The sequence below is a fragment of the Rhineura floridana genome, chromosome 10 (genome assembly GCF_030035675.1).
Source record: "Rhineura floridana isolate rRhiFlo1 chromosome 10, rRhiFlo1.hap2, whole genome shotgun sequence".
Taxonomy (NCBI): domain Eukaryota; kingdom Metazoa; phylum Chordata; class Lepidosauria; order Squamata; family Rhineuridae; genus Rhineura; species Rhineura floridana.
In genome coordinates this window covers 87,959,203-87,980,344 of record NC_084489.1, presented here as the reverse complement: position 1 = coordinate 87,980,344, position 21,142 = coordinate 87,959,203, and the positions used below count along the sequence as shown (strand labels likewise).

At 47.8% G+C, this 21,142-nt stretch overlaps 1 protein-coding gene across 2 annotated transcripts; it reads right to left on the bottom strand.

Annotated features, from left to right (window-relative positions):
• Positions 1–1,409: 1,409 nt before the first annotated feature.
• LOC133364953 (zinc finger protein 282-like) lies at positions 1,410–15,917 on the bottom strand. 2 transcript variants are annotated; one of them, XM_061586062.1, is made up of 8 exons: positions 15,550–15,917; positions 12,823–13,206; positions 12,348–12,453; positions 11,190–11,303; positions 9,341–9,454; positions 8,184–8,306; positions 6,152–6,250; positions 1,410–4,625 (listed from the first exon to the last, which is right to left on the bottom strand). In XM_061586062.1, exons 1-8 carry the CDS (start codon positions 15,787–15,789, stop codon positions 3,910–3,912), a joined length of 1,896 nt encoding a protein of 631 aa, XP_061442046.1. In that variant the 5' UTR covers positions 15,790–15,917; the 3' UTR covers positions 1,410–3,909. The 2 variants fall into 2 exon arrangements, with proteins under 2 accessions (XP_061442046.1, XP_061442045.1); XM_061586061.1 differs by having other exon boundaries at positions 12,327–12,453; positions 15,550–15,916.
• Positions 15,918–21,142: the final 5,225 nt, after the last annotated feature.

Genomic DNA, 21,142 nt, shown 5'->3' with positions numbered 1-21,142 from the left:
AGAGGCCCTGGTGTCACCATGATGGGGCTGGTTCTTAAAACTTGTTTGCTTCTCCCTTTTTGTCACTTTCCTGTCCTTGGACTTGTAATAGTCATGATTGTCTCTCCTTTTTAAAAGCAGCATTTCCGGATTTGATGTTGTGATTCTTCTTACTTATTGTAAAGGGTTTAAATAAAGCTTCTAGATGTTCAACCTTGGCCAATGGCTTCGTCTGAGTTCCTTTGGCCTCTCTGTCGCGCACACACAAGAAACATAGGAAGCTGCTGCATACTGAGTCAGGTGTTTGGTCCATCTAGCTCAGTATTGCCTACACGGACTGGCAGCAGCTCTCCAGGACTTCAGACAAGGGAGTCTTTCCCAGATCTGGGAGATGCTGAAGACTGAACCTGAGATCTGCTGCATGTAAAGCAGTTGCTGTAACCACTGACCTATAACCATTATCTCTCCCCCTCCATCCCCCAAAAAACTTGCAGAGCCTCCTTTCCCTGATTTGAAATTCCTGGACCGGTTTCTTTTCATTCCTGCTTTCAAGTTCAGTGTGACCCAGACAGCAAAACACTCCATGGGAGCAAACTGTTCTATGGACTTGAAAATCCCAGCACTGTAACAAACGATGTAGAATTAAACCATCAGCTCGAAAGCTTACTGTAACCGCCCCCCCCCCAATACTCGCATAGACCTTCTCATATATAAAGAGCCATTGAAGTCAGCTGCGTTCACATGGTGTGATAACATCAGGGAGATGAAGAAATTTGGGCACAGAAAAGGCAATCCTAGTTTCCAGATGACAAAATAAGGAATTAATCATGCAGGCAGCCTCTTAAGAGAGGGAGGATCTGAGGTTGACTCGATGTTTCCAGTGCAAGTCAAGGGTTTCCGCTCTCGATGCCTCTTACACACACCCAAAAAATGCAGATGATGTAGTACAAAACAACCTAAACCAGTCTCCCTCCCCCACTTCCTTCTCCGTAATGGAAATTTTCTTGGAATTCCAGCTGTTTTTGACAGTGGCCCTTCCTGCTGGCTGCTTTAAAGTAGCCTAAAGTCTCAGGCTACAGATGTTTTAGGCCAGGAGTGGCCTTCCAGATGTTGGGCCTCCAATTTCCATCAGCCTCAGACAGCATGGCAAATGGGCAGGGGTTTGTGGGAGTTGTAGTCCCAGAACAGAAAGGGGTATAGGTGCTCTCTTTTTCCCTTTTAGGCAGACCTAGTTTTTAATTTCCTGCACTGTTTCAGCTCTTGTGATTATCTTCTTCTTGCTGCTGCTTTCTGCTTTTGTTTTAGGATTGCCTATTGATATGTTATGTTCTTGTTTCCAGTTCTGGCTCACTGCTTGAGTTTCTGTATGTGTGTTTTAAAAGTGGGCTTTAAATACGTTCAGTATTTTATTTACAATTTCTATCCAGGCACGCAAATTACAACAGAAAGGGGTATAAAAGTCTTCTGTTTATCCAGTTCTACTGCTACCCAGGGCACTTTCATAATCCTAAATTTGCAAAACCACCTGACCGCTTCACGTAGAGACTGAGCTTAGTCTGCAGGTGGGAACATCACAACAGATGCCCTTAGTTGGTTACCTTAATTCAGCTGCTATACCACTGTACAGGTGCCCTCCGTATGTTTTAGACTACAACTGCCACCACCCAGGTTGTAATGCAAATCATCTGGAGGGCATCAGGCTGTGAAGGCTGCTTTACCTGGTCCTGTTGTTTGTTTGTTTGTTTGTAAACTACTTGGAAACATGATAGAAAAACTGCTTGATGATGGTAAGCAACTGGCTGAAATAAAACACAAGAGGGATGAAAAGATTAGAGTTCAGAAGGGGGGAAAGGGGTCCATTGATACTCTGTGCATCCTTGTTAGGGGTTAGGCCTCAAGTGGGTATAGACTACCTAGAACAAGGGGTGCTTCCAAATTTGGGGGGGGGGTAGGAAATAAGGCTGTTTTTATTTTACACCATGAGGATGCTGTAAAATCCCTCAGTGAGGAGCACTAAGGCCAGTGGGCCATCTAATCCAGGATCCTGATGTCCCAATGGGAAGCCTGCAAGCAGGACCTTGTGGCTTGTAGCCATTGATAGCCCCAGGGCCGGCGCCAGAGATTGGCCAGGTTGGGCCCTGGCCAAGGGTCCCTCCTTAGGGTGGGATGGTGGCGCTCCCATTCCACGATCCGTTGCAGCGTCAGGTCCTGCAATCTGACCCTGCTGTGGATCACAGAGCGGGAATGCCCAGGCAACCCCCCCCAATACAGAAAGCACAGGCTTCAGTAAGCCTGCCCGCCTGCCCCACCTACCCATGCTATCAGCGTGAATGCCATGCACGCTGTGTGTATATGCTTGCTATTACCCAAGATGGCAGTGGAGGCTTCCCTAAGGGGCTGACACCCATCACCAACTTGGTTAATGGCAGGCATGTGTGTTATGGACACATCATTCCACAACACGAAAGACAGGTGGGGCGCATGGGCTACCTTATTAGCCCCGTGATGCCTATACATGTTGGACTATGTGTTGGAGGGTGTTGGACTATGGAGCCAAGGGCCCAGTCATGCCTGGCGCCGGCCCTGGATAGCCTTACCCTCCATTAGTTTGTCTAATGCTCTTTTAAAGCCATCCAAATTGGTGGCCATTACTGCCTCCCCACAATAAACACCCACTGATTAAGGGTACAGTACAAATGATGTGTGTGTGTGTACACACAGCATATTGGCATAAGGATGAAAGGAAAACAAAAGGTGTGAAGAGCTTTTGTGTGCTAAATTCTCACTTTCAACAAGACTCAAGAGGGTAACATGCCAATGTATTTAAACGTCAGACAAGGGAACAACTAAACTCATTTTTAGCCAGGTGACGGTCCTTGATACAATGGCACATGTACAGCTAATGAGTTGTTTATTGTTCAGAAAGTGCCTAGAACCATATATAAAACTTGAGAACTAAACTGGGCCTGCCCACAGGCTTAAAATCCAAATCAAGCAGATGCAAATATCCTGGAAGGATTGCAAACCCCACACGCTAAACAGGATGATGCATCTAGACTGGATGGACACAGAAGCAACACTGGGCGATGGATAAATTGTTACACATCAAAACGATGATCCGTTGCCGGAGGCAGACACCAAAAGGTCTCTTGCTCTTAAGGACGGATACAGCCCCTCCCCGTGGCCTCTCAAACAATGAGGGCAACAAGGATGATCAGGGGACTGGAAACAAAGCCCTGTGAGGAGAGACTGAAAGAACTGGGCATGTTTAGCCTGGAGAAGGCTGAGGGGAGATATGACAGCACTCTTCTAGTACTTGAAAGGTTGTCACATAGAGGAGGGCCAGGATCTCTTCTCAATCATCCCAGAGTGCAGGACACGGAATAATGGGCTCAAGTTGCAGGAAGCCAGATTTCGACTGGACATCAGGAAAACCTTCCTAACTGTTAGAGCCATACGACAATGGAACCAATGACCTAGAGAGGTAGTGGGCTCTCCGACACTGGAGGCATTCAAGAGGCAGCTGGACAGCCATCTGTCGGGAATGCTTTGATTTGGATTCCTGCATTGCACAGGGGGTCGGACTTGATGGCCTCATAGGCCCCTTCCAACTCTACTATTCTATGATTCTATGAATGCATCAGCTTTGCCCAACCTGGTGCCATCCAGCTGTTTTGGACTGCAACTCCTACAGATAGGAGCTGTAGTCCAAAACAGCTGAAAGCACCAAGGTAAGCAAGGCTGGAACAAATGAAGCCAAACAGACACATCAGCTTACAGAACTGGGAGTGTTTTTGCAAGGGACCTTCAATGTGTAGCAGCAAGGACGTTCAGCCTTACCAAAAAGACGATCTTGCTTGAGCAAGGGGCCATGTGCACACACAACCGCCCTGTCGTTATTCCCACCCACCTCCTGGCTGCTTTTTGCCCCTACCATGCACTTTCTATTCTAACGTCTGCCATTGCGCTCTCAGGCTCCCGCAGGAGATCCTGGGCTGAGTCCGCCTGTCCCTGTCCCTCCTCTGCGCTGTGAATCCGCAAGTGGTCCTTCAGGGACTTTTTCCGCCGGAACTTCTTCCCGCACTTGGTGCAGGCGTAGGGCCGCTCTCCGGTGTGGGTGCGCTGGTGCTCCAGCAGGTGGTGCTTGCAGATGAAGTCCTTCCCGCACTCGGCGCAGTGATACGGCCTCTCGCCCGTGTGCAGGCGCAAGTGGGGGATGAGGTGCTGCTTCCGCACAAAGCCCTTCCCACACACCGTGCACTTGTAGGGGCGCTCACCGGTGTGGATCATCTGGTGCCGCACGAGCTCTGAGGGGCAGCTGAAGGCCACCCCGCAGTAGGAGCACTTGTAATGCTTCCGCTTCTGGTGGTTCATCTGGTGGATCTGGAGGCTGAGCAGGAGGCTGAAGGTTTTGCCGCATTCCAGGCAGGTGTGCGGGCGGTCCATCCCCACCGCGAGGGTCGCCGCAGGAGAGTTTGGGTTCTTCCCGCCGTGGGTACCATGAAGGTTGGAGAGGGGCTGGCTCTCGCCAATGGAGCCATTGAAAATGGGTGCCACTGACCCTCCCGGGAAGAAGAGGAGCAGGGGTGGGTTTGCAGGGTCTTCTGCCTGAGGTTCCTCAGTGTGCAGCACGGATCTGTCATTTGCTGAGAAGAGAGGTAAGAATTCAGAGTTTGCAGCGCAGTTGCAGCTGGAGCATGGCTGAGATTGTTCTTGCACAGACGGTCGGGGACTGGAGCCAGCCTACACACCTTTCATTGCATCAAAAGCTAGGACTCCAAAGGCTCTCCAAGAATGAGCAGAGAACACTGGAGAGGGTCACAGACCCACCAGCTACCTTTCTACCAAGACTTCCCCAGCCTGGGTGCCTTCCAAATTTCCTGGACTACAAGTCCCATTATTGGCCCTGACCAGTGCTCCTGATGGGAGCTGTACAGTCCAGGAACAGCGCCTGGAGGGCACTGTAGAGAAGGGGTGGGGGGGCTAGTCAGGGGCTTTTAGACGCCAAAGAGGCAAGCAATAAGGCAGGGCCAGCAGTCCCTCTACCTTTTCCTCCAGCTTTCTCCCGCTGAGCAACAGCCTTCAGCGTTCTTGATCCTAACAGCCTGGCTCTTGCACGGCTGCTCCTGAGGGGAAGGCGGCAACAGGCTGTCAGCCGCTCGGCCGTGGCTGCGCATCAGTGAGCTACGTCGGCCTTTTTCAGACTCCTCCCTGCTTGGGTAATACATGTCTACCGCTCTGAACTTGTTTAGTGTGGCTGGGCAGGGAGGGAGAACCTCTGGCTCCCCAGTTGCTGTTAGACTACAGTTCCCATTATCCCTGGCCACTGGTTGTGCTGGCAGGGGCTGATGGGAGTTGTAGTGCAGCAACATGTGGCGGATTACTCGTTCCCTACTCAATGTGCTAATTCATGTCTTTCCTTTCTGATCAACAACATCATCATCGTTATTATTTTAATTTATTACCCGCCTTTCACCCCTAGGTTCCCCAGGCGAGTTACAATTTCAAATGCATCTCTAGAAGCAGTTTAGGACAACTCACAATCACAAAAATGGGGCAGGCCCTACAAACATCACATCTCAATACGATCGTAATCACCTTGGCCCCCCTAGTCTCCCTCCCTCTCATTCCTCCCATCAGGGTTACTAGTCCTCAAGCTCTGTGCCCAAGGTGCCCTCTTCCTTGGCATATAAGGCTTCAGAATTTGTCAACAGCTGAAGGTACTTTGATCCCTGTGGTCCACAGCAGCCTTCCCCAATCTGGTGCCCTTCTGCTCTTTTCAGTTCAAGCTGCTGTGCACTCTAAGCGTGCCCCTGCTTCTTTCTTAGCAGCTGTAATTCGGTGCCTTTTTCTGTCACCGCGAAGGTGCCAAATCAAACCAGTGGCTGAAAAGGAAGAATTCTTCCTTTTCAACTGGGCCCCTTGGGCTTTCCTGTCCGCATCTGGCACACGACATCAGGTGGTATGAGAGACAGGTGGGCGGGGTTTGGGCTGGACCCTGCCGCAGGCTAAATGGGGAAGCTTGGTGGGCCCAATGAGGCCTGTGGGCTAGAGCCTTCCCCCCCCCCCAAGCTAGGTGTTAGTGGTGCAGGAGAGATTTGGACTAGCTGCTGCCATCTGCTTCTCATGACCTTGGCCTTCATGTCTACCCTGTTTTGAGTCTCCTACTCACAGTCACAAGTGCGTTGCTGGCAGCCTCCATCGTCCCTTCTGGCGGGGGGCTCCTCCCGTTTGACCCAAGAAACAACATCCGTCCTAGAAGCATCCGATTCTGTTGACAGAGGAAAAGGGTGAGTCGCACCTTTTCTACTGACTGGTGAATCCAAGCTCTCCAAAGCAGCACCCGCTTCACCCAGCTTAAAAAAAACCCCAAGTCACCTTCTTCACCATATTGGGCTTTTAGGTGACATACAAGCTGCCCTAAGACCCTGTTGGAGGGCGGGGAAGAAAAAAAAAGAACTAGCAGGTGATACCTGAGGGAGATGTGTGCACTAGTATAATTTTGAACAGCTGCACGTGTACTGACAACCACATCTCAAAAAAGATATTCTTCTGCTAAATGAGGCATAGGACATAGGAGGCAGCCTTACATTGAGTCAGGCCGTTGGCCATCTAGCTCAGTATTTTCTACACTGACTGGCAGCAGCTCTTCCAACCCTACCTGGAGATGCTTCTCCATGCAAGACTGAAACTGTACCATTGGGCTACAGCCCTTCCCCAAGAGGACAACCCTTTGGCTTCTGTCAATGTAAGCACAGTCTGGCCATTGAGGTTCTTTGAGGTTGCCAGTAAGTGTGTGGAAAGGGGTGATCCAGTAGACTTGGGGTACCTGGGCTTTCCAAAGACTTATCCCTGTCTGTTAAGGTGCTTTTAGTGCTTATCATTCATTTGCCACCCTGGGCTCCCTTTGGGAGGAAAGGCAGGAAATAATAATAATAATAATAATAAATCTGTTGCTGTTGTGCCTTCAAGTCGATTTCGACTTATGGTGACCCTATGAATCAGTGACCTCCAAGAGCATCTGTCATGAACTCCCCTGTTCAGATCTTGTAAATTCAGGTCTGTGGCTTCCTTTATGGAATCAAGCCATCCCTTGTTTGGCCTTCCTCTTTTTCTACTCCCTTCTGTTTTTCCTGGCATTATTGTCTTTTCTAGTGAATTATGTCTTCTCATTACATGACCAAAGTACGATAACCTCAGTTTCATAATATTAGCTTCTAATGACAGTTCTGGTTTAATTTGTTCTGACACCCAATTATTTGTCTTTTTCGCAGTCCATGATATGCGCAAAGCTCTCCTCCAGCACCACATTTCAAAGGAGTTGATTTTTCTCTTATCCGCCTTTTTCACTGTCCAACTTTCACATCCATACATAGGGGTCGGGAATACCATGGTCTGAATGATCCTGACTTTGGTGTTCAGTGATACATCTTTGCATTTGAGGACCTTTTCTAGTGCTCTCATAGCCGCCCTCCCCAGTCCTAGCCTTCTTCTGATTTCTTGACTATTGTCTCCATTTTGGTTAATGACTGTGCCAAGGTATTGATAATCTTTGACAAGTTCAATGTCCTCATCGTCAACTGTAAAGTTACATAAATCTGTTGTCATTACTTTAGTCTTCTTGACGTTCAGCTGTAGTCCTGCTTTTGTGCTTTCCTCTTTAACTTTCATCAGCATTCGTTTCAAATCATTACTGGTTTCTGCTAGTAGTATGGTATCGTCTGCATATCTTAAATTATTGATATTTCTCCCTCCAGTTTTCACACCTCCTTCATCTTGGTCCAATCCCGCTTTCCGTATGATATTTTCTGCATACAGATTAAATAAACAGGGTGATAAAATACACCCCTGTCTCACACCCTTTCCAATTGGGAACCAATCAGTTTCTCCACATTTTGTCCTTAATAATAATAATAATAACTTTATAAAATTCCTCCCCAAAGACTTCTAAGTACGCCTAGCAATCATTGGGTAATAGGACAGGTCCTCTTATGGCTCAGTAACCAGTGCTGCCGCCGGCTGGTAGGAGTTGTCATTCAATGCATCTGAAGAGCTCAAGGTTGGAGAAGGCCGTTACTGGAGGTTTGGGAACCCTGGTCTGAGTGCTAATACCGACACTGCTTTTGTAGATGATCCAATTTGGATGTCCCTCTACCCCTGCCACCCCACCCCACCCTCCCCTCCCTGATGGTCCCAATGTTCACCTGTTTTGCCTGAGGTGCGGACTTTGGGTGCTGCTGCTTCCAAGTTGTCCACCTGGCGCAGGTCACAGGGTTTGTCTCCTCCTCCCTCTGCCTGTAAAGTACCCAATCGAGAAACGGTATAATCTGGCCGGGTAGAGAAAAGGAGACATGAAATTTCTGAATCAATGGGATTTCTCTTCAACAAAAGCATGCTTGTTCCTCTATAGCGCTGGAGTTTAGTCTTGCGCACCTGGAGGTTTTTGGACTACAACGCCCATCAACCACTAGCCTGCTTAGCTATCAGTTGGGGATGATGGGAGTTGTAGTCTAACAGCATCTGCAGACCCCAGCTTGAAGCACTTTGCTCTATAGCGCATAAGCGTAACATAGACCCTGCCCAGTGGGGCTTACAGTCTCTGTCAGATGGACATTTGGGGCGTGGGGGAGGGAGAGAAGAAATAGGCCAATAAATGGGATGCATACAATTCCTGGGGTCTTCAGACTCACTCAGCGTGTCAAAAAGTGTAAGGCTACTATCATAACAGTTAGCCTTCAGCTGTATTGACTCTTAGCTAAGACTGCTCAGTTTTTCTAGATGGTGACCACAATTACACTTACTGCCTTCTCCAGCAGGTCCCCAAGCAGGTTACAACAATTTAAAATTCAATATTAAAAACAGTTAAAAGCATAATACAGCCACAGGGTGGGTCCTGAAAACACACATCTCAGGTATCGAAGGCCAGGGTAAAGAGGTGCATCTTCAGCATTCACTGAAAACTGAACAGTGAAGTTGCCAGAAGCACCTCTGTGGGGAGGGAGTTCCACAACTTAGGGGCCACCACAAAGAAGGCCCTCTGTTGGGCCACCATTACCCTAAACTTCTGAGGGCCCCCTGTGCTGGTCCCAACACCTGAAAGGGTGTTATAAGATGGGGCACTTTCACATCTAACGGACCCTGTGAAGTCATCCCCCAAACAGCAGCCAGCAAGCCACGCCCTCACATGTGTGGCATGGACGGATGCGAGGCTTGCACTTCACACACTCAAGCTAGTCCTATGTTAGGGGAGGAGAGATTTAGGAGCCAGAACACAAGTCTAAAAACAGGGCAAGCTCCTCATGATGGCATGGAGAATGGGTGGGGGCTTTTGGGGGTGGGGTAGTTTCCATGTCATACTTACAATTACAGGTACTTTGACAAAGGGCTCCTTCTTGAGCATTCCTACTGTCCTTGGCACATGAGTCCTCCTCTTGCTTAATCCACGAGATAATATCCGTTCTGGAAATGGAAGATTCTATTTCCAGGAAAGAGAGAGAGAAAAAAGAGAAGCTGGCTCTTTTATATTCATTCCTAGGTTATCTGACATCTCAAACGCAGCCCCCTCATTCTCCCCTGGCTGAAGCAAACATTTTTTCCTGAGCACCTCAGGATCCAATAGACCGACTCTACCAGGCATTCAGTGTGTGGCTTTGGGAACGTCCGCAGCCTCAGTTTTCCCCAACAGCAAAGCAAAAATATTAAGGATCTCCTGGGTAGGGCAGTTCTTGGGATGAATGAGGGTAATGGGCTATAAAAGACTTTGTGCACTAAAGTGGGATGGCAGTAACAATGTTTGGCATTTATCTATATAGTAGCCAGTTCCCAACATTCTGTCTTTACTCATGCTCTGTTCCCAACATAACATCCCCTGTATGTCCAGAGTTTCCAGCACCAGGAGACCACTCGATACTCTTACTTTTTACATGAAGAGCAGGAAAAAGTTACTGCTAGAAGATCCCACCATGGGAACAGTGAATTTCCCCTGGTATGCTCGGAAGGGGGAGTGGCTCAATAGGAACCTTGCAGCAAGCCACGGTTTAGCGCTCATATGTCTCCTTTCACTTTTCCTCTGCTCGGTGCTCTTGCTTCTGTGGTGTGGGACAAAGCACCAGCCATAACTATGGCTTCAGACATCCCCTCAGGGTTAAGCAAAAGCCATGCCTTGCAAGACCACTTCAAACCGTTTGCATTTTTAACCTAGTTCATCAATTCACCCTAAACTGTTGTTAAGCTTCTATAGCCATGGTTCAGTGTGATGTCTGAATTAAAAACCATGGGACAGTTCAGAACAAGACTGCAATCCCATCTGTCATCCTGGATTGAATGCCCTTTTAAAACCCTTCCCTAACCTGGTGCAGGCGAGAACCAGTGTGGTGTAGTGGTTAGAGTGTTGGACTATGACCTGGGAGACCAGGGTTCGAATCCCCACACAGCCATGAAGCTCACTGGATGACCTTGGGCCAGTCACTGCCTCTCAGCCTCAGAGGAAGGCAATATATATGAATATATGAAAAAATATAAATAAATGAATATATGAATATTTAATATGGACAAACCACAGACCACCTGAATGAAGCTCACAGACCACTGGTAGTCCACAGACCACAATATGGCTCTGATTTACACAATAACGTGAGAGTGGAATGCTGTCAATTGGGCAGTGTAATTTCGACAAGTTTAAAAGCTGAGAGGCAGTGTGGCGTAGTGGTTAAGGTGTTGGACTACGACCTGGGAGACCAGGGTTCGAATCCCCACACAGCCATGAAGCTCCCTGGGTGACCTTGGACCATTCACTGCCTCTCAGCCTCAGAGGAAGGCAATGGGAAACCCCCTCTGAATACCCCTTACTATGAAAACCCTCTTCATAGTTGGAATCGACTTGAAGGCAGTCCATTTCCATTTTTCAACCTGGTACACTCCAGATGTTTTGGATCACAGCGCCCATCAACCCCAGACAACACAGGCATGCTGTGGATAAGGGCGATGGGCGCTATTGTCAAAAACATCTGGAGGGCACCAGGTTGGGGAAGGCTAGCACAGACTACTGAAACTGAGTATAAACATTAGGGTCAATTGACCAGAGCATATGAGAAGCTTTGCAGGGGGAGGGGGAAAGAGATGGCGATAAGAAGAGAGAGCTGCCATCTAAAACATTTTAAACTGTTTCCCCTGCAGCACACTGTGAGCCTTCTCAATTTAAAAGGCAATACCTGTTTTGGAATCGGATGGAAGTTCCTGAGTGCGTCCTTCTGAGCCTTTTTGATCTAGAGTATGAGGTGCTTGTTCAGTACAGGCCAAATTCTCCAGTTTAGAAACAGCAAAATCTAGTCATAAGAGAGGGGAAAACATTGTTATGGAGATCCTGTGGGTGGACAATATTTTATTTTAAGGGATGCTTCTTCTAAATTATTGTTTGTTTCATTTATGAATCACTTCCTATGAAGCCTCTCAAAGCAGTTTCACAATACGATAAAAACCATATAAAAAGACAATTGCGCATATAACAACCCATTTCAAATCAAACACAGATACTGACTGGGATAAAAATCTCCGCTCACAAGGCTTGTTGAAAGAGGAAAGTTTTCAACAAGCGCTGAAAAGGTAAAGAAATGGTGCCTGTCTGAGATGAACAGTGCCTGGGAGTTCCAAAGGGAACTCTAAACTTGCAACTTTGGGAACATGGAACGGTGGTGCAGATTACCTCCAGGAGGGGCTGGCCAAAGTGAGCCTGGGTAGGCACGGGGTCGGGGGGGGGGGAGCACCACAACAGAAAACACCAGATGCTGACATGAACCCCACAATGCCCTGATATGATTGCTTTACACTCTGACCTGGAAATCACGGCCTCAAGCAAGAGTCGGGTGGCTCGCGAGAAGCTATGAAACGCCACGTAATACAAGACTAATGCTGCAAGGCAGTAAAAAAAACTGCTAAAAAAAGATGACCAAGCTGGACCCCTTTTTCTGTTGAGGCCTGCTACACCTTTCGTGCTCCAAAACTAGCAATTGGAATGTATTTGTGCTTTACCAGATAGCTGGTAAGAGAATCAGCTATGACCTCCCTGAGTCAGGGAGGCATTTTGCCCTTTTTATTTATTTTTTCTCCCACCTTTCCCCCTCCAAGGAGCTAAAAGCGGTGTCCTCCTCCTCCCCATCTTATCCTCACAACAACCCTGTGAAGTAGGTTAAGCTGAGCAACTGCGAATGGCCCAAGATCACCCAGTGAGCTTCCTGGCTGAGTTGGGATTTGAAAACTGGTCTCCCAGGCCCTAGTCCGACACTCTAACCACTACACCACCCCGGCACAGCTTGTGTGAGATGAAAGTCAGCCCCTGAGAGACCGCTCACCGAGTGAGATCAGAGACTCACAGTTCCCCTTGATCACGTTTTTGTACAGCTCTTTCTGCCACTCCTCCAGCCTTTCCCATTTCTCCCGAGAAAAGTGGCTCGAGCCATCGCCAAACGTCGCCGGGACCTGGAAGTACAAGCATCCACTATCAATGGTGCCATCAGCACCAGAGTCCGGATCACAGATTTCTTTTTTGGGGGGAAATGCAAACTTTTTAAAAAAAATAAAAACAAAGCAAAACATAAAAAGAGAAATGGAAACCTGGAAATTGAATTTTTTTCAGGGTACGCTACTTTGAAGTGCCTGCCTTGTTGGCCTCCCATATTCTGACACTGCAATAAAAATACTTCTGTGCATCAAGGAGTATGTTCCCCCCTCAAATAAACGCCTGGCCAGAAGCATCCTTTGTGAGCTTATTTGCTTTAAAAATGGCACAGCCTGATCCTTGTCACCTCTGCTAAGAAGCATGCTCCGATTCCTAACGGTTCTCCTTACCTTCAAACCCTCTCCAGTGGAGCCCACGGGGACTTTGCGGACCCAGAAATTCCAGTTCTTCAGCAGGTTCTCCATATTCTCCAGCCTCTTCTGCAGCAGCCCATACTCCTGGATCAGGGTCCCCAGGGCTGACCCCCTACTCTCCAGCTGGCTTCCTAGCTCCGCTACTGACTTCTCGCAGTCCACAAACCTCTTCTCGGCCGTCCCCGATCTCTGCTCCAGGCTCAGCAGCCGCAAGGCCTGTGCCTCAACAGTCCTCTCCACCGCCTGGACAGCCCCCACCACCGTCCACAGAGAAATCGTGGCTGGCTGTAGCTGCGCCTCTTTCGGGAAGCCAACGTCCACGTGGGGAGGAGCCTGGACTTCTGAACTCCATCTTGAAGACTGTTCCCCCAAAAAAGGACAGGAAAAAGGGGAATGCTGTACTCTCACTCTGCACAACAGCGCTGACCAACCTGGTGCCATCCAGATGTTTTAGACCACAACTCCCATCAGCCCCAACTAGCAGAAGACTGGCCAAGGTGGCTAGGGCTGATGGGAATTGTAGTCCAAAATGACTGGAATGCACCAGGTTAACACAGACTGAAACAAAACGATCAAACATAAAGAAAACTATATACAAACTATTTGTTCCCTCCAGATCCCTGACTTATCAAACCCACCTCTGTTCAAGCTTCAGGGCAGCTTTCCCCAGCATGACGCCCTCCAGATGTCATTGTACTACAACTCCTATCAGCCCTAAACAATGCAGCCAATGGCCAGGGAGGATGGGAGTTGTAGTCCATCAGCATATGGAGGGCACCATGTTGGCTACCTCTGAGGTAAAACAACTGGATCATGCTTTTAAAGCCACAGTTAATAAAATGGGTGAGAGCCAGTGTGGTGTAGTGGTTAAGGTGTTGAACTACGACCTGGGAGACCAGGGTTCAAATCCCCACTGGGTGACCTTGGGCCAGTCACTGCCTCTCAGCCTCAGAGGAAGGCAATGGTAACCCCCCCCCGAATACTGCTTACCATGAAAACCCTGTTCATAGGGTCGCCATAAGTCGAAATCTACTTGAAGGCAGGCCATTTCCATTTTTTAATAAAATGGGCTCCACCTCGCAGCACCTAAAAGGTTAGGGAGGTGGCACTAGATGAGTCAGCCTGTGAAGGCCCTTATACAGCTGAGGTGCCGCAGTCAAATACATCTTTTCTCTCAGTCGTTTATGTATTTACTATTTTGTACAATACTTCTCGCCTGCCATTCACCAAGTGCTCCCAGGATGGGTTACACACACACAAATCACAATTAAAATAAGAACAGTGTACATTAAATCATAAATCAAGGGCATTAAAACAACCATCCGTCTCACTACTGAAAGAAGAGGCAACCAGGCAAGAGCATCAGCAAAAGATGTTGAGGTGTGGGCAGGTTGCTATGAGAGATCTGGTGAGGCTTATTCAAAAATAATGACAATTTTTTAAAAAGACTATTAAATCCTAGTGCCTGGCTCATGGGATGTGGTAGGCAACTGATCTCACCTCCTGAGGCACCATTTAATGTCCGGCTTCACCTTCTCATCCTTACTTTGCGCCTGGTTCCAGTGCTAGCTGGGGGCACTGAAAGCACAGCCCTGGAGCAAATTGAGACACGCCACAGATTTCCTTCAATACCCACCCACAGAAGCCTGAGTTGCACCAGGGTCCCAAAATCCATGTCGATGGCTGTTGGAGCTATGCAAATTCGCGCATGCAGGCTGTCCACCTTTCATATCTGGGTGCTGAACCTTTATCAACCTCTGGGCTGTATTCCCTTGTGGGAGGCACACAGCAGTGGTGGGCGGGGCCAGTGGCAAAAGTGGGCAGGGCAAGGGCTGTAAATTGTACCTTTGCACAGTAGGGTGATTTCTAAACGCTCATACCCTCCTGCATCCAGGGAATCAAGAGGCATGATCATAGTTGAAGGCCGCATCTCAGCTAGGTAAAAATGCTCAAGGAGAATACAAACCAGGGTGGTAAGGGGTGTGGCTGGCGAGGGTCCCAAGGGGCACATAGAGCAGCCTGGAGAGCCAGATTCCCCCCCCCGCTGCTTTTTATGCATTTGCTGTGGGAACTGCCACTCTCACACTGATGAATAAATCCTAAAGATGTTTGCTGCTTGCTAGCCAGGGATGTCTGAAGTGCCATCTTCTAGGGTTGCCAGGTCCATGGACTGAGGCTGATCCTGTATCTTTAGGAGAAGAGGAAGTCAGCCAAGTGCAGGTGTTCTTGCAGCACTGTGATGGGAAAAATCACAAGGTGGAATTCTCCCTCCCCCCTGCACAACTTTGAAAGATACAGAAGACCTCTTGGAGGCCCGGCCTGGCAACCGAGAGGTCTTCTGTATCTTTAAGAGTTGTGCAGGGGGAAGGGAGAATTGCACCTTGTGGTTTTTCCCGTTAGGGTGTTGTAAGAAAACATGCACTTGGCTGAATTTTCTCTTCTCTTAAAGATACAGAATCATTCTCAGGCCCTGAGCCTGGCAACCCTACCATCTTCTGCCTCCAGGAGCTCTCGCGTTCAGATTATTTACTGGAAGCGCGTCAGGGCAGGGACCTACACCTCCGTCTCGTTCTGTAACGCCGCCTGCACGCTGATGGTGCAATAGTATTGACCCTAACTAACTCTTCCCCGGGCCCGGCTGCGCTGAGCTGGGCCCAACAGCAACAAGGCCCCTCGCCCCGGAGCACGCAAGCCAAGCCTCACCTGGGCGGGCGGGCCCCCTTCAGCCATGGCTGGGCGCTGGGTACGGCAGGGGGGCCAAGGGGGGCGGCGCTCTTGTTCTCCGCAGAGGAGCAGCAAGGCAAAGAAGCTGCGGCGGCAGGCTGGAAAGGAAACCAGGCAGCCAGAGATGGTTTCTGGGAGGCAGGAAAAGGCTGGCGGGGAGGTGCGGCTGGAGAGGGGCCGGAGCGGCCGGAAAGCGGAGCTTGCGGGCCACAGCACCATCTATAGGGCAGCAGCTCAGCGGGGGGGGGGGGGTTGAGAGGGAATGCCCATCATGTGCCGCGTTATCCGGGCAAAGCAATCGGGCTCCTCGTGGGCCTCTTCGCGTGTGCGCGCGCGGAGAGAGGGAGGGAGAGACAAAAAGGTGGCCCTCCGGCCCCGCTGCAAACGCCGCCCCCAAGATCCCCCTGCAGAAGATGAAGCCGCTTGCATTTGCCTTTGCCTTTGCAAACACGCCTCTCCCGCGAGGTTGGATCCTGCACAGGCACGGGCACAGCTCGGCCAGCATCCCATCCCAGCCTTGGCCAACCCCCCCCCCCGGCCCTCCAGATGTTCTGGCCCACAGCTCCTATCAGCCCCCGCCCCCGCCTGTCGCCCCAAACCTTCTGGAGGGCCCCAGGTTGGCAAAGGCTGCTGTTTTATTGCCTGCCTGCCTCTGACATCTGCTTGGCCACTGTGATAACAGGGTGCTAGGCTGGATGGGCCATTGGCCAGATCCAGCAGGGCTCAGGGGTGTAGTCGTTGGGATCTCGGGGGTCTTAGACCCCTTACTTTTTTGGGTGCAGCGTCCCAACGTCTCCAGCATCTTAAGAGTCAATCTGCATGAAAGGGGAGCATGTTAGCCACTGGGAAGAGTCTTCTAACATGCTTCCTTGTCCTTTCCTGCTGATTGGAGCCAGAGTAAAAGAAGTGAGTCAGCCACTAAGAAGACTCTTCTCAGTAGCCAACTCACACCTCTTTCGTGCTAATTAGCTCCTAGAGATGTCTTCTTGTGGTGTTATGTGCCTTCAGGTCAATTTCAACTTATGGCGACCCTCAGAATCAGCAACCTCCAATAGCATCTGTCATGAACCACCCTGTTCAGATCTTGTAAGTTCAGGTCTGTGGCTTCCTTTATGGAATCAATCCATCTCTTGTTTGGCCTTCCTCTTTTTCTACTCCCTTCTGTTTTTCCCAGCATGATTGTCTTTTCTAGTGAATCATGCCTTCCCATTATGTGTCCAAAGTTGCTGTGGAAGAAGGCATTAACAAGGATCTCATTCAGTTGGTTTAAAATCTGCTGGATGGTGTTTGTTTTTTTCTTCATATATGCGCAGATGTGACTAACTTTAAAATCAATATAAAAACATTTTTATTTTAAAAAGGATCTCATTCTCACCCGAACAGTACAAAAATTAATGGGGAGGGGGTCCTGGCTGTGACTAATGTGAAGGGACCTTGCACTTCTGAATTTGCCACTTCCCTCCCTCTTCTCCTCCTCTTCGGATGCACACCTTAACATGGTGAGGGGGTTTGAGAGTGTTGGAGAAGCTGAGAGCAATGCCGTCAGAAGTGTAGACCAAGAGGCTAGACATCTAGCAGGGGCACCCACGGTGGATGGTCAAAGCTGAGACTCCAGACTAAGATGCATCCAAACTCAGAGGAAGGCAATGGTAAACCACCTCTGAATACCTCTTACCACGAAAACCCTATGAACAGAGTATCCAAAATGCAGCACGAGATAGTGCTGGAAGATGAGACCCCCAGGTCAGAAGGCACTCACCGAGCTACTGAGGAAGAACAAAGGGCAAGTACGAGTAGTGCTGTGACTAATGACGCAGCTGGGTCAAAGCTGAAAGGAAGCCCAGAGGCTGATGTGCACAGATCCGAAAGGAGAGTCCGGAGTTGTACGACGCACACAATAGGAACATGGAATGTGAGAAGCATGAAGCAGGGAAAGTTAGAAATTGTCAAGCAAGAAATGGAACGCATCAGTATTACAATACTTGGCATGAGCGAACTAAAATGGACGGGAATGGGACATTTCCATTCAGGCAACTACAAAATATTTTATGCAGGAAATGAGAAATTAAGAAGAAACGGGGTTGCTTTAATAGTGAGAAGTGATGTAGCAAGAGCAATTAGGAGCTACAACACAAGATCTGAGCGAGTGATATCAATGAGATTAAATGGGAAACCTATCAACATAACCATCATCCAAGTCTATGTTCTGACGGAAAATGCAGAAGAGGAGGAATTGGAGAGATTTTACGCAGAAGTACAGGAAGAAATTGATCACACACCAAAACAAGATGTGCTGATAATCATGGGGGACTGGAATGCAAAAGTAGGGAACAGAGAAGAATTAGGAATTGTGGGGAAATGGGGCCTAGGAGACAGAAACAAAGCAGGAGAAAGACTTATTGAATTCTGTGAAGCCAATAATTTGTTTCTTGCGAACACATTTTTTGAACAACCGAAAAGACGACTGTACACGTGGACATCACCAAATGGCCAATATAGGAATCAAATTGATTATATAATTGGTAGCAGAAGATGGAGAAGTTCCATACTATCTTTGAAAACAAGACCAGGAGCAGACTGCGGTACAGATCATGAACTGGTCATATCGAAAATCAGAGTAAAGCTAAAGAAGACAAACAAAGCAATCATAATGCCAAAATACAATTTAAATAACATCCCAGAAGCATATAAAGATCAAATAAGGAAAAGGTTTGAGGCTTTAAACTTAGTTGACAGAGAACCAGAAGAACTATGGAATGAAGTCAGAGATGTTATCAGAGAAGAATGCAAAAAGACAATACCTCCAGCTAAAAAGAGAGAAAGACCCCAATGGATGACTGAAGAAACTCTTCAAATGGTTAAAGAGAGAAGGAAAGCAAAAGCAAAAGGTGATAGAAACACAGTCAGAACCCTAAATGCAACAATACAGTGACTAGTACGTAGGGACAAAGAAAACTATTACAATTAGTTACTGTATATAATAAATAAATAAATAAATAAATTTTATTTTTCAGCCGCCTATCTGTCCGGGTTAGGGACACTCTAGGCGACGAACAACAAGAATAAAAACAATACATATAGATCAACATAATCAAATTTTAAGCTAAAAAACCATTCATTAATTCAAAAGTAACATAAGTTAATCTGTCCCAATCTTGTAGGCCTGCCTGAACAGCCAGGTCTTCAAGGCTCGGCGATAGCTGGACAGGGAGGGAGCATGTCTGAGATCGAAAGGGAGAGAGTTCCAGAGGGTGGGGGCCACAACAGAGAATGCCCTCTCTCTGGTCCGTACCAGCCTAGCTGTTCTCACCGGTGGGACCGAGAGAAGGTCTTGCGAGGCTGATCTCGTCAGGCGGCACAATCGGTGATTCTGTAGGCGTTCCTTCAGATATACTGGGCCGAAACCGTATAGGGTTTTAAAGGTCAACACCAACACCTTGAATTGGGCCCGGTAGACAACTGGTAGCCAGTGAAGATCTAATAACACTGGGGTGATATGATCCCAGCGACGGCTATGCGTAATCAAGTGTGCCGCCGCGTTCTGTACCAGCTGTAATTTCCGGACCGTTTTCAAGGGTAACCCCACGTAGAGCGCATTGCAGTAGTCTAAGCGAGAGGAGACCAGGGCATGTATCACCTGAGGGAGCAGGTGAACAGGAAGATAGGGACGCAGTCTCCATATCAGATGTAATTGATACCATGCTGCCCGGCTCACTGCTGTAATCTGAGCCTCCATGGACAGCTGGGAGTCAAGTATGACCCCAAGACTGCGGACCTGGTCCTTCAGGGGTAAACTTACCCCATCAAGCATCAGGTCAGTAATTCCTAACTTCCTTTTATCTCCCACAAGTAATACCTCAGTCTTGTCGGGGTTCAGCTTCAGCCTATTCTCTCCCATCCATCCACTTACGGATTCTAGGCACTTGGACATGGTATTCACAGCCAACTCCGGTGAGGACTTAAAGGAGAGATAGAGCTGAGTGTCATCTGCGTACTGATGGCACTGCAACCCAAAACTCCTGATGATTGCTCCCAGCGGTTTCACATAGATGTTGAATAGCATAGGAGAGAGGATAGAACCCTGTGGCACTCCACAATGAAGAGGCCAAGGTTATAGAAACAGAAGAGGACAACAAAAAGGGTAGAACAAGAGCCCTGTTCCAAAAAATTAGAGAAATAAAAGGGAAATTTAAACCAAGAGTAGGGATGTTGAATAATCCACAGGGAAACACACTGACTGACTGAGCTGAAGTAAAAGGAAGATGGAAGCAATACACTGAAGAACTCTATAAAAGAGATGCCAGGATGGCAGATTTATTCACGGAGGAACCATATGATGAAGAACCAGAAATTTTAGAATGCGAGGTGAAAGCTGCTCTTAAAATTCTTGAAAGAAACAAATCACCAGGAATAGATGGCATACCAATAGAGTTGCTACAAGCTACTGAGACTGAATCAGTCCAAATTTTGAGTAAAATCTGTCAAGAAATATGGAAAACTAAACAATGGCCCACAGACTGGAAGCGTTCCATATACATCCCAATTCCAAAGAAAGGGGATCCCAGGGAATGTAGTAATTATTGAACTATTGCCTTAATATCCCGTGCAAGTAAAGTAATGCTCAAGATTCTACAACAAAGGCTCTTACCATATATGGATCGAGAAATGCCTGACTTCAAAGCTGGATTTAGAAAGGGAAGAGGTACCAGAGATCATATCGCAAACATACGTTGGATAATGGAACGGACCAAGGAATTTCAGAAGAAAATCACCCTGTACTTTATAGATTACAGCAAAGCTGACTGTGTAGATCATGAAAAACTATGGAATGCTTTAAAAGAAATGGGGGTGCCACAGCATCTGATTGTCCTGATGCTCAACCTATACTCTGCACAAGAGGCTACTGTAAGGACAGAATATGGAGAAACCGATTGGTTCCCAATCGGAAAGGGTGTGAGACAGGGGTGTATTTTATCACCCTGTTTATTTAATCTGTATGCAGAAGATATCATACGGAAAGCAGGATTGGACCAAGATGAAGGAGGTGTGAAAATTGGAGGGAGAAATATCAGTAATTTAAGATATGCAGACGATACCATACTAGTAGCAGAAACCAGTAATGATTTGAAATGAATGCTGATGAAAGTTAAAGAAGAAAGCACAAAAGCAGGACTACAGCTGAACGTCAAAAAGACTAAAGTAATGACAACAGAAGATTTATGCAACTTTACAGTTGACAATGAGGACATTGAACTTGTCAAGGATTATATCAATACCTTGGCACAATCATTAACCAAAATGGAGACAATAGTCAAGAAATCAGAAGAAGGCTAGGACTGGGGAGGGCAGCTGTGAGAGAACTAGAAAAGGTCCTCAAATGCCAAGATGTATCACTGAACACCAAAGTCAGGATCATTCAGACCATGGTATTTCCAATCTCTATGTATGGATGTGAAAGTTGGACAGTGAAAAAAGCTGATAAGAGAAAAATCAACTTGTTTGAAATGTGTTGGATAAGAGCTTTGTGTATACCATGGACTGCAAAAAAGTCAAATAATTGGGTGTTAGAACA